The sequence below is a fragment of the Protopterus annectens genome, chromosome 2.part2, assembly GCF_019279795.1.
Source record: "Protopterus annectens isolate FY-2018-M chromosome 2.part2, PAN1.0, whole genome shotgun sequence".
NCBI classification, from domain to species: Eukaryota; Metazoa; Chordata; order Ceratodontiformes; family Protopteridae; genus Protopterus; species Protopterus annectens.
This window is the reverse complement of record NC_056730.1, coordinates 353,827,223-353,839,964: the sequence shown is the minus strand read 5'-3', so window position 1 is coordinate 353,839,964 and position 12,742 is coordinate 353,827,223. Positions and strand designations below refer to the sequence as shown.

The 12,742-nt window shown below is 42.7% G+C and overlaps 1 protein-coding gene across 1 annotated transcript in view; it reads left to right on the top strand.

The window, feature by feature from the left end:
* The window catches only part of ITGA2 (integrin subunit alpha 2), a 2,089,078-nt gene that overhangs the window by 2,036,303 nt on the left and 40,033 nt on the right, over nucleotides 1-12,742 (top strand). The window contains exon 28 of the mRNA XM_044064418.1: nucleotides 729-845. Coding sequence (XP_043920353.1) covers nucleotides 729-845 — 117 coding nt within the window. The remainder of the gene's footprint in view (nucleotides 1-728; nucleotides 846-12,742) is intronic.

Sequence of the window (12,742 nt, the reverse complement as noted above, 5' to 3'; positions counted from 1 at the left end):
GGTTGTGTTTCCCTTAACTGGGATTTAGTTTGATCTATTCAGTAGTAGCATGTGGGTGTGGGTACGTGTTCTAAAATTCACTTTTATGACCCTATTTATACTGGTTGACTTGAACAGGCTGGTTTAAAATTAAACAATATGTACACTTTCCACACCTACTTTTAAGTATATAAGGGCTGATATGTTTAACATTGTTAAAATATTTCTGATTTTTTTTGTTACGGAGGATCATTTGTTTGTAATGAATAAAGGCTTGTTGCTTTGGAACACTACCTGGGTTTCATGATTTTTTTGAAATTATTGTGACTGAGATCATCAATGAAATTTTAATACCATTAGTTTCTTTGTTTTTTTATTTTTTCCCTCAATACTCGTGGTGGTGAGGTTGGAACTAGACAGATTCCTGTGCTTGTTCATTATTTGTTTATGTATACTGAAAACAGAGACAAACAAAACCTACCATAAATAGGCTTAATTCTGATATGCTGTACAAAGAAAACATATATATATATGATATATATATATATATATATATATATATACATACATATATATATATTTATATATATATATATATATATATATATATATATATATATATATATATATATACATATGTGTATCTGCATGTAAAATTGTAATACTAGTATGTCACTGTCTAGAAAACTACGTGGTAATCCATACATGTTTGCCAGCACAAGAGTGAGCAGTTTTTCTCAATGTTTCAGATACCAGTTACGATAACTATGCCAGAAGTACTGGAGAAAATTCCGGTGGGAGTAATTGTTGGAAGTGTCTTTGGAGGCCTTATTTTATTGGCAGCACTAGTTGCAGTTCTCTGGAAGGTAAAGACAGCAAATATTTTACTGCATGAGCTATTAAACAATGTTTTCTTCTACTATTGCCCTGTTAGTATTACCATATTTTCTCCTTTGTAATGTACTATACTTTAGTATTATACACTTTGAAACTTTACTTCTTTTATCATTGATAACCTAACTTTTCTGTATTTTCAACACTGTGCCTACCCTTAATGGTAAAAACAGACAACTCATTAATCTATACTTCAGTAGTAGACAAAAAAAAAACATAAGTTCAACCTGTCTCCTTTTTCTAATATTTATCCAGAATATCAAGCATTGGAAGCGCGGTGGTGGTGCTGTGGTAGCGTTGTCGCCTCACAGTAAGATGCTGTCCGGTTCAGTTCTCAGCTAGAGCGTCTTCTGCGTGGAGACATGCGTGAATGGGCATACCTTTGTTGAAGGTTGTGCATCAGGGCTGGTAACTCGGCACATAAAAATCAACTACCAATCATTAGCGGACCGGATTTCCGCTGTGGCGACCCCTAACCGGGAAAAGCCGAAAGACACAACAACAACACAACAACATCAAGCATTGGAAGAGAAAACAATTCATAGACTGTTAATACAATACAAAGAAACTCTAGGAATAATATAAAGATAGGTCCACTGCCAATAGTCTTACATACTAAAACAATGTAGATGATACAAGTTGTAAACTAACACAAGCTGAATCTGTGATGGGAGGGATGTCACAGACGTGTGAAACTTTGTTGAAAAGAACTTAAACTAAATGTGTGAAGCTAGGGCTAATTAATAGGAAGTTGTGAATCTAATCAGTACAGGCAAGAAGGCAGCATTGCTTCAAGCCACATTAACTGAGGCTAGAGAGGTTTATTACAATAAGATCATAGGAGGTTACTGGGCTAATGGCTCTGGGGCCCTTACAAGCCCAGCCAAGACTGCATCCCCAAAAACCCTCAGTCACCACCTGTCACCCCTGTCAGTGAGGGACAAAGGTGGAACCCCTAGGACAAATTTGTAGTTTCCCATCCACTCATCAAGGTTGCGTTTGAAGAGGGTCAGCGAGGTACTCTGTTTGACATGTATGGGAGGACTCTTCCAGAGACAGGGCAGCCACTGGGAGACAAACCTGTCTCTCCAGCAGGTTTTGTTGATGTCACATATTAGATTTAGGCCTATTAAGGGTAATATGTGAGGAGTTAGACTTACAGATATGGAGCATCTCTAGTAGAGCAGGGTCCAATATTCCCTTGTAGGGGAGACACAGATCACCTCTGAGCAATCTGGATGATACTGAGTAGAGTGATAGTGATTTGAGCCTCTCCGCATTGGACAGATGTTGGAGGCCATGGATTCTCTTTGTGAGGTATTTCAGTGGCCTTTCCAGTTGGTGCAGGTGTTTGGAGAGGTACATACAAAATGGGACATTATACTCAATTGTAGGCCTAATGAGGGAGGAGTACAGAGAGATAATAACCTCCTTTTTTCTGGATGCACTCCCTTTACTTATGAGATGAACCAAGTAAAAGGCTTTTCTGACCACTGCCACCACATGATGGTTGAATGTGAGAGTGTTGTCAGCCTGAGCACCCAGGTCTCTCACCATAGGTTGTGTGCTTAGGGGGTTGCCATTGATGTGATAATCAGTAGGGGCTGTCTTTTTGCCAAATGGTATGATACTACATTTTTTTGCATTTAACTTAATTCATGAGTTTGGCATCAGTTATTTGTAGCTGTGAGACCCTCTTGCAGTATGTTAATATGAGGAGTAAGTGACAGCACCCAATTTACAGTCATCCACAGACTTGGTCAGCCACAAGCCCTTTGTCTTTGCCTAGACTTTTGAGAAGTAGATGCCAAACAGTAGGGGTCCTACGACAAATCCCTGGGGAACACCACTAGTGACAGGTCTGCTGTTGGAGGTGGTTGCACCTATTTTGACCTTGTGGGATCTATCGGTGATCCAGTTGGCCACCTACCTGATGAGACAGGGATTTATGCCAAGTTGTGTTAGCTTTTCAATGATGTATAAATGAGGGATTGTGTCAAAGGCCTTGGCCAAATCAAGGTAAGCTATATGTACTGACTTTCTCTCATCCAGGCCCTTGGTGACAGTCTCAAAAGAATCAACCAGGTTTAATAGGCAAGGTCTGCCCCTGACAAATCTGAACTGGGTGGAGTCAAGTGCTTGGAGATTGCCTATGTCCTAGTTTATGAGATCCATAATAGTACGTTTCATGACTTTACAGATCAGACTTGTCAAGCTAATGGGGCAATATTTTCCTGGGTCAGCAGTGGGACCACCTTTGTGCAAGGGGATAACAATGGCAGTTCTGCACTCTGCTGGAATGAAGCCTGTAATTAGCCCCTGGTTTAATAGGGTGCTCAATGTTGAAGCTAATTATTGCTGGAGATGGTGCAGAATACAGCCTGGGATACTATCAGGTCTCATGGAAGCTGTGTTCTTTGCCTTGGATAGGGCCTTTAACACTTGATTTACAGAGATGTGAAGTGTGAAACAAGTATAGGGGATCCCAAATGGGCCTTTGGGGGGGATGTTTGTGCTGAACTATCAGCTAGCAGGTTGCCTAAGTCAACAGGATCAGTGTAAGTTATACCTCTAAGTACTAATTCGGAACAAATTTGGTCTTTGTCATGGAGGATGTTCTTCGTGTTTCACTGTTGCAGTCATTACATTTGGGTAATCTGCTGGCAGGTTACCCTCAGTCAGCCTGATTAACAAAGTCTTGGGTCCTGCATCGGTTGCTGTCCCTTCTTCCATGATGTCAGGTCGTCAGGGGTATAAAACATGCAGCCAATGCCATTACAACAGTCTTTCTTGCCATGCGGTGCCCGAAGCAGAAGCAGTTTGCAAGTGCCGGTCGGCCGACTCCTGAAATTTTCATTTTTGAGTTTCAGAACTAAAGTCTTCAACTTAAAGCTAAGTACCCCACTGGGGAAACTTTTTCTTGCTTCTTACCGATGTCAGTAAAAGTTAATAATTGCATTACTTGTGGAAAGCAAATACCTCATAAAGATTTTCATTTGTACTGTATTTCTTGCCTAGGCCCTGACCACAACATACCTTGCTGTCGGTTTTGTGCTTTATTTAATCAGCGCACTATCTGTCATTGGTACATTTTTGCCTCTAAATATTTCGGTTCTTGGTTTAATTATCCAGAAATGATGTTGGTTAGCCATCCAACTACAGGGATTCTGAAAAAACACAAAGATAAAGACAGAGACAGGCAGTCGAGGTCCAAAACTGCGGATGATGCTTCTTCTAAGCCAGTCTCCAGTTCGCCAGTACTCAGTGAGGTGCTTTTGCAGCCCCTGATACCCGCTACTTCTGACTTACAGGCCTCTACTGAGACCCATTCGGAGTCCGGTATGCCGCGAGATACTTCACCTATGGAACCCACGGATGTCTCTACCTTGGATGGGTCCGGAGTTGCTGTGCAGGCACCGGCTTCTGAGGGTGTATTCAGGCCTATAGACTTGCATATTAAGCTGACTCCATCTTCTACACTAAGGCCTAAATCTCGATCTATGTCTAAAAAACCAACACCCAGGCCACATGTTCAGGTCCCTATGCCTAAAAAACAAATTATCAAAATGGCTGAAGATCTTATTACTCTAATCAGGGGTAGTCACACCCCCCCCCCCCTTCTAAGAGGCCTAGGGCTGAGCTTGACTATGAAACTTCTGATCAGGATTCTGTTTCTTCTGATTCTTCTAATGACCTGGATTTGTCCATACCTACTTATGAGGATTCTGATGCAGAGGATTCCATCCCCTCTGCTTCCCCCCGAGGACTTTTCTTTTGGGGAAACTTTACATACCTTAAGGGAGCATTTCCACTTGGAAAGTCAGGAATTTTCTGAATCAAAAACGAGGCTTAGGGATTTCCTTCTTCTACCTCAGCATAGGCCTTTGGCTATACCTCCTGTACTAGACATTGTTGATGATGTGTTTTCAGAATCCAGTATGGCCCCTGATTCCCTGCCTCCAGCTCCTAGTAAACCTGACAGATACTACAGGGTTCCTGAGTCCCACAAATTCCTTTTCAAAAATCCTGTTGCAGATCCAGAAACTATTTCTCAGGAGCCCAAGGACATTAAGGCTTCTACTGCTAAAAATCCTACCCCTTCTGATAGAGACTCCAGGGTGCTGGATAGATGGGGTAAAAAGGTTTATACTTCTGCAACCTTGGCAATCAGGGCTTTAAACTGACAGTTTTATATGTTAATATATCATCAGCATATTATTGGACTGCTTCAACAGAAAATGATGTTGATCTCCGACTGTGTGGAAAATAAAGATTTACAGGATTTATTGCATTCTGCTGAACAAGTTGGAAAACATACTTTGAAATGTGGTTTTGATTCTTTAGAGGCCTCTTGCAGGGCTGTTGTTACTGGGTCTGTGCATAGAAGGCATGCTTGGCTTAAGGAGCAATCTCTGCCTGACCTTGTTAAAGTGAAATTGTTGGATGGTCCTTTAAATCAGGACCGCCTGTTTGGCAATAAGGCTGAAGAAGATCTAAAAAAGATGGAAGATAAAGCTAAATCTATGCAAACTGTAAAAGATTTCTTGCAAGTGCAACCTCCAAGATTTAGTAGGCACTGGCCTACTGAGAATTGGTCCTTTCCAGCTCCTTCCAGATCCTCTCAAGCCAAACCCAGACACACCAAAAGCACCAGGTTTCAGTCCCAGGGGACTCTCAGAACAAAGCAATGGGGGGGGGGCCTCCACTTCCAAATCTGGAAATAACAAGACACCCCCCTATGGTAAATAGTCTCAGTGACTTTCCTTTAAAATTACTAAGCACTTACCTTTTAGCCGCCCCTTTGGGGGGAAAGATTGCTCTTCATGCAAAAAAACTGGAAACTCATAACCCAGGACAAATGGGTTTTAAATATAGTGTCCCAGGGATACAGATTTCATTTCCACATGTTGCCAACACCAAACGGGTGGCCAGACCTGCCCCCAAATCAATGGGCAGAGGCTCAAAAACAAGTACTTTCCCTCTTAAACATAGGGGCTATTCAACCAGTACCAGAAGAGGAAAAGGGACAAGGTTTCTATTCCAGACTTTTCCTGGTACCCAGGAAAGACAAATCATGGCGTCCAGTTCTTGACTTGTCTACTCTAAACACCTTTCTGGACATTCCAAAATCAAGATGCTGTCTCTTCACCAATTACTTCCTATGCTAGGCAAAGATTTCTGGTTGGCAACTGTAGATTTAAAAAAAGCTTACCTGCATATCCCAATCAGGGAATCTTGCAGAAGATACCTACTCTTCAAAGCAGGCTACTTGCATTATCAGTTCTCTGCACTGCCCTTTGGTTTGTCTACTGCGCCCAGGGTATTCACAAAGTGCCTGGCTCCAGTAATTGCATTTTGCTGGCAAAGAAATATTCAGATATATCCATACCTGGACAATTGTCTAATTCAGGTAGAAAACCAGGCCATACTTATAAATCATCTGGCGTTTGTAAAAAGGGTTCTAACTTGTTTGGGGTACACCATAAATGAAAAGAAATCATAACTGGTACCCTCTCAGCAGATTACATTCCTGGGTGCAAGCTTGAATACAACTGTCAAGATGGCTTTCCTCATGCCAGAAAAGCAAATTAATTTGGTAATTTACTTCAAACAAGTGCCCACAAAAACCCTGCTATCTGCAAGACAAATACTGCAAGCATTGGGCTTCATGGCCTCCTGCATTCTTCTAATTCCATATGCAAGACTGCATATGAGGAAACTTCAGTGGTACTTAAAAAGTCTATGGAGTCAACATTGTCACAGCCTGGAAACAATGATTCCTATCATACCTTGCCTACGCCTGGAGTTCCTATGGTGGGAAGAGACCTGCCACCAAAACAAGGGACTACCATTCACATTACCCCCTACTGTCCAAACCCTAACTACAGATGCATCAGACTATGCATGGGGGGCTCACCTGGCAGGGAAGTGCATTCGGGGCAAATGGAACCCAAGTCAAATGCACCTACATATCAATCAAAAAGAAATGTTAGCTGTACAGAATGCTCTGACAGCCTTCAAGGACTACATTCTTCCAGGACAACTAATGGTAAAGAAGGACAACATCACAGTTATGTGGTACATAAAGAAGCAGGGAGGTACACATTCCTACCCCCTCTGCAGACTAGCCATGGCATTGTGGAACACGACCTTGAGCGACCAAGTACACCTACAAGCTCAGTTCCTGCCAGGAAAATATAATACACTGGCAGACGGACTAAGCAGAAATCTCATGGACCCACATGAATGGAAACTGGAACCATGGATTTTCAACATGTTGACAAACAAATGGGGGAGCCCAGACATCGATCTTTTTGCCTCCCCCCAGATCTACCAGTTGGACAAATTTTGTACAAGGACTCCCCACAAAAAAGCCTGGAAAGTGGATGCTCTGTCCTTCAGCTAAAAAAACCTATCAGTCTATGCTTTTCCCCCTCTGTCTTTGCTCTCCAAAGTCCTGCTAAAAGTCAAACAGTACAAACCAAGAATGATTTTGATTGCTCCGGACTGGCCAAGCCAAACTGGTACCCACTCCTGCGCAGTGTGTCACAAATATCTCCATGGCACCAGCCTCAGACACCTTCCTTGCTGTCTAAGCAGAAGAACCAAATTCTGCACCCTCAGCTCCCAACATTGAACCTTACAGCTTGGCTAATCACTCAAATTCACCCTTAGCATCCGTCAGCAAACTTGTGATGGATGTCATCTTGGAGGCGAGAAGACCTAGTACTAGAAAATCTTATGCTGACAAATGGAAATATTCTGTGCCTGGAACCAGTCTTTAGGGATGAGCACAGCAGCGCCCAATTTACCTCAGATTTTGCAATACTTAACTGAGATGCTTCACAAGGGCCTGTCTTTTTCCTCTATTAAAATCCACGCTTGAGCTATTTCAGCTCACTATAACACAGAACCACCCCTCTTTTCTCATGCCCTGCTCAAGCAGTATCTCAGAGGGGCAAAGAACTTGAGACCACCCAGGAGAGCTCCTACCCCTGCCTGGGACCTTAATTTTGTTTTGGAGAAGCTCACGCTACCTCCTTTTGAGCCAGCTGCTACTGCAGACTTAAAATTTATTTCTTGGAAAACAGCCTTCCTCTTTGCAATCACTTCAGCTAGAAGGATATCTGAATTACAGGCCCTTATGGCAGTGGAGCCTTTCATTATCTTTCATGCGGACAGAGTATCTCTGAGGACCAATCCATCCTTCATGCCCAAGGTTGTTTCAAGTGTGGCTCTTAATCAGTCCATTCATTTGCCAACCTTCTATCCCAATCCACAGAACAAAGGGGAACGGATTCTGCATTCCTTGGACGTGCACAGACAACTTAGATTCTACTTGGACAGAACTAAATTTCAAAGAAAATCTGAACAATTGCTAGTAGCATTTGCTGCTGGGGCAGAGGGGAAGGCTATTTCAAAACAAACCATTTCTAAATGGATAAGCCATTGCATTCATTTCTGCTATAAGCACCATGGAAAACCTATCCCCCAGGGGATCAGATCTCATTCCACCAGGGCTGCATTTACTTCTGCAGCCTTTCTCAGAGGTGTTCCTACCAGGGATATTCTAGAAGCTGCTACCTGGAGTTCTGTACACACTTTCACCAAGCATTATCATTTACCAATTTTCTCTAAATCCAGAGCTGGCTTTGCCACTGCTGTCTTACAGGGCCTTATAGCTGGTCCTAATGCTGTATAAATTCCTCCTCCCAGCCATAGCTTTGGGAATCTACCCAAATGTAATGACTGCAACAGTGAAACATGAAAAACATAGTACAGTTGTGCACACGTACCATAAATGCAGATGTTCGAATGTATTCACTGTTGCAGTCCTGGTTACCCTCCCTCCACCCCCCCTGTTTTTCTCTGACTATACCTCTACTTTCTTTTTCTATGCTTAAAAGCCTTTTTGGTGTATTTGCTTTTGGTTGGAGGTATATTTTTGTGTTTTTAATTTTATTTGCTCCCCATTTGGGGGGCACCTGACATCTGGGGCAAGAAAAACTGATGTAATGGCATCGGCTGCATGTTTTATACCCCTGACAACCCGACGTCAAGGAAGAAGGGACAGCAACTGACGCAGGACCCAAGACTTTGTTAATCAGGCCGACTGAGGGTCTGATCTCACCAGGGAAGAACATACTATGGGAGTGGTGCAGCGGTCACCCATGTTGGTGAGAACCAAGTCCAGAATGTTATCTTCCCTTGTGGGGGATGAGACAAGCTGGTCTAATGTGTTAGAACTGATGAAGTCAAGGAATCGTTGGGTGAGTGCATTAGTGCAGGAATTGTTCATCCAGTCTGTGGTGGGGTAGGTGAAGTCACCAAGGATCAGGGTGTTAGGGGGTACCTTGATGGAGTCAAGTAGGTCCAGGTAGGAGGAGTGGGTGTCCTGAGTCATGGAGGGGGGTCTATAGCTGGCTAATAAACTAAAAGATACAATTATGGTTTTGCTCTTTTTTTGATTTCTCCAAGTCTTTTGGGTTTCTAATACCATGACGGGAATGGACCCCATTCCTAAGTCAAAGTATGATTAAAGTTGATGAAATTAGTATTGTTTCACTCTTTGATGTCAGCCAGTAGTGCTGTTTGCAGCACCCACAATGTGCCCAGTAGTGACTCCTTCTGCAATTCGTACAGAGGTCTATGTATTGGTAGCATATCTAAATGCGATTGTAGACTTTTCTTGATAAGACCTGCTGCTCCTACTACTACTGAAACTGTCTAGGTATCTTTCATCCACATTGCTCTCATTTCTGCCTGCAAATCCTGATATTTTATGACTTTGTGTCTCTCTGTACAGAAGACACTGTAGTTATGGGTGGGGCAATTTCAATGATCAATGCTACTTTTATCTTCTTTTTTTGGACCACTCTATCTGGTTTTCTAGCATCTATCTTTTGAACTGTTGGTAATGGATGATCCCATGTGATGTAGACTTCTTCATTTTCTATGATACTTTGTGGCTTATGTTTCCAGTGTTTTTCAGCCACTTCAATACTATAATGTTTGAACAATCCCCAGTGTAACAGTCTTCCAACATTATTATACCTTTCAGTATACAGTCCTTCTGCCATTAGTATGTCGCAACCAGCAACGACGTGTGCAACTGTTTCCGATTTGGTTTTACAAAACCTACATTTGTCTATTTCTCCCACATGTTTAATGGACTTTGTAAACCAACATGTATGCAGCCCACTATCTTGGGCTGCCATTATTAACTTTTCATCTCTGGGTTTGAATTTTCCTGTCCTTAACCATTCCTGCATTTGTTTCTGATCAACATGAGGTTCTTCCAGAAGTTTTCTGTACTTGCAACTATATTTATACATTTTCCACATTTCTTGCCTTCTCATCTGATCCTTCACCTTATATTCTTTTATTTTTTGGCACATTCAGTTGCTGCCTGATTTTTATCTACTTCTGGTTTGATTTCCATTCCTGCTTGACACCGGTATGCTTCTGCTAGGTTAAGCAGAGACGCCATCTTAGATTTATTCTCCTCATGTTTCAAAATTTTCACTACGTTAGGATCTTGTGAGCTTAGCAGATATGTGTGCAGTCCCACGATTGCAGATCTATACATATAATCAATTTCAAGTAGGCCCATCCCTCCTTTGGAATGGGGAATATATAATCTTGGTATGCACTGACATTGGGGGACTGCAGTGGTCACCCATATTGGTAAACACATGATGCAATACGTTGGTTCCCCTTGTGGGGAAGTCACAACACTGCTCCAGGGCATTGTAGATAAGGAGTTGGACAACCTTTGGGCATGTGAACTGCATCATGACTAAGCAACACAGTTCATGGTCACTTAATGCCACCCCAAACCATGGTGTAATGATATATCTTGATAGACACATGTACACACAAATACACACAATGGATGTCTGGATTCATGGAGCTGCTCCTGTAGCTGGCTATTGCTTGATTATGTGCCCTTCCAGTACTGAATGGCACGTGCACTGTTGCCATGAAATCACAGTGTTTCACAAACTCTGGATGTGTATCTGTCCTTAATGAGTATGTATACATCACCTGCATTACCTTGCACACTGTCATTTTGAGGTCTAAAGATGTGGATGGACGTGTAGTCTGGTATGGTTGTGGTGCTATCCACAGCCTTGTACCAGATGTCCTTGACTGCATACAGGTCTACATATTCCAGGGTGGGGACACCTTTCACAGAGTGGGGTTCAGTGCTGCCATACCCAGCATGTAGCAGCATAACCACAATGTTGTATAAAGATGGTGTTAAAATTGCCAACTTTTCCCTCAACAGTGCATCTAAGATGCATTGTAGGAGTGTCAGTAGCCTTGGTCGGTACTCCATATCTCAGGGTTGAGAGATGAAGACCATCACTGGTGAAGCACTGATGTCTGTTGAGCAAGGCAGCCCAGGCAGACATGTAGTAGATCCCCTTGCAATGACACCACATACTAAGGCAATTATTGACCTCCATCAATTTCCTTGTGGATGGAGCCTTCATCCCAGATGAGGATCAACTGCATACTCGTGAGAGACACAAGCTGGCTAAGTCCATTTATATGTCTGTGTACAGTCCGGTGGCATATGTCCCTAGTCATACACACATGCAAAAATTATGATGTCAACATTATCTTAACTGATATTCCATGATTTGCAGCAATGTGTGGTAAGGCCTATTGTGTCAACACACAGACAGCTACCTGTGATCTTTTCCATATGTAGCCACTTGACACAGACATCAATGTGTCTCACAATGTAATCACCTATGACTAAGAGGTGTGATTTTGTGTTTTGCCTCAGGTGTTTGACCAGTGAGAGAGTGGTGCATGCAGTATTATATGTACTGAGGTGTCTGCTGTTTGGCAATGTGTCTGGTAAGGAGCTGCACACATGCAGGTGTGTTTGATGTTGGTGTAGGTGGTGCAGGATGTGAGCTGTGCATGGTGACATAAAGCTCATTGCCATATATAATGACTGCTGTTGGAGAAACCATGGCAGCAAGGTTTGAAATGCACTCACATCTGTCACACAGTGCGTTTGTGTGTCATAGGATTAGAGGGGTGTGGATACTCCCAACATGTCATCAGCAAGTCCTGCAAAGTTAGGATCATGCTGCCACACCCTTGGGGTTGACAGCCTGATATACAGTGTTTGTAGGCACATCTTGCAGTGAAGATGTGGATGCCCGTGCATGCATAGAGGACTTGTTCAACTCTGCTGGCATTATGTTGGCCTTGCAAGTGTACGATGCCTGCCAAGCAACCAGACAGCACATTTGTTGTTGTGTGGCATGATGTGGAAGCACAGATATGTGTTCCAGGTACATAACTGTACAGCATGACATGCGTAGGACATGTGGCAGGTGGACACACATTGACCAAAGGTGGTCAGTCCACTGCAGTAGGCCTCACAGCCATGTCATGCAGATATCCACCATTAATCTGTTAAAGGGCAGGATGTATGACTAGCTGTGAAATTGTCACCTATAATGGCTCACCGCCAGTGTGCTGATTGTTTCAGCAAATCTCGACATCTATGTCACTGGACATTGCACATTATATTGTGGCACTACTGCAGTGCTTATAATCTCATATTGTCAGTTCCCTAGTGACATACCACCAACCCTGGAATAGAAGGCATTATACATGCAAAAGCCAAGTGAGTACCCAGGTTGCTAATTAAAGCATCTACCTGGAGAAGGATATGTCACACCTATAGAGCCTTTCATTATGTGGAACAGCTATGTGCATGAACAAACAGGATGTGTCCTTCTTCTCATCATGGGCTTCATAGTAATGTTTTGCTTGTGATGACAGAAAATGTTTCAGAGCATGGTATCCTATGTGAGAGTGGTGTCAGTGAGACCAGCAT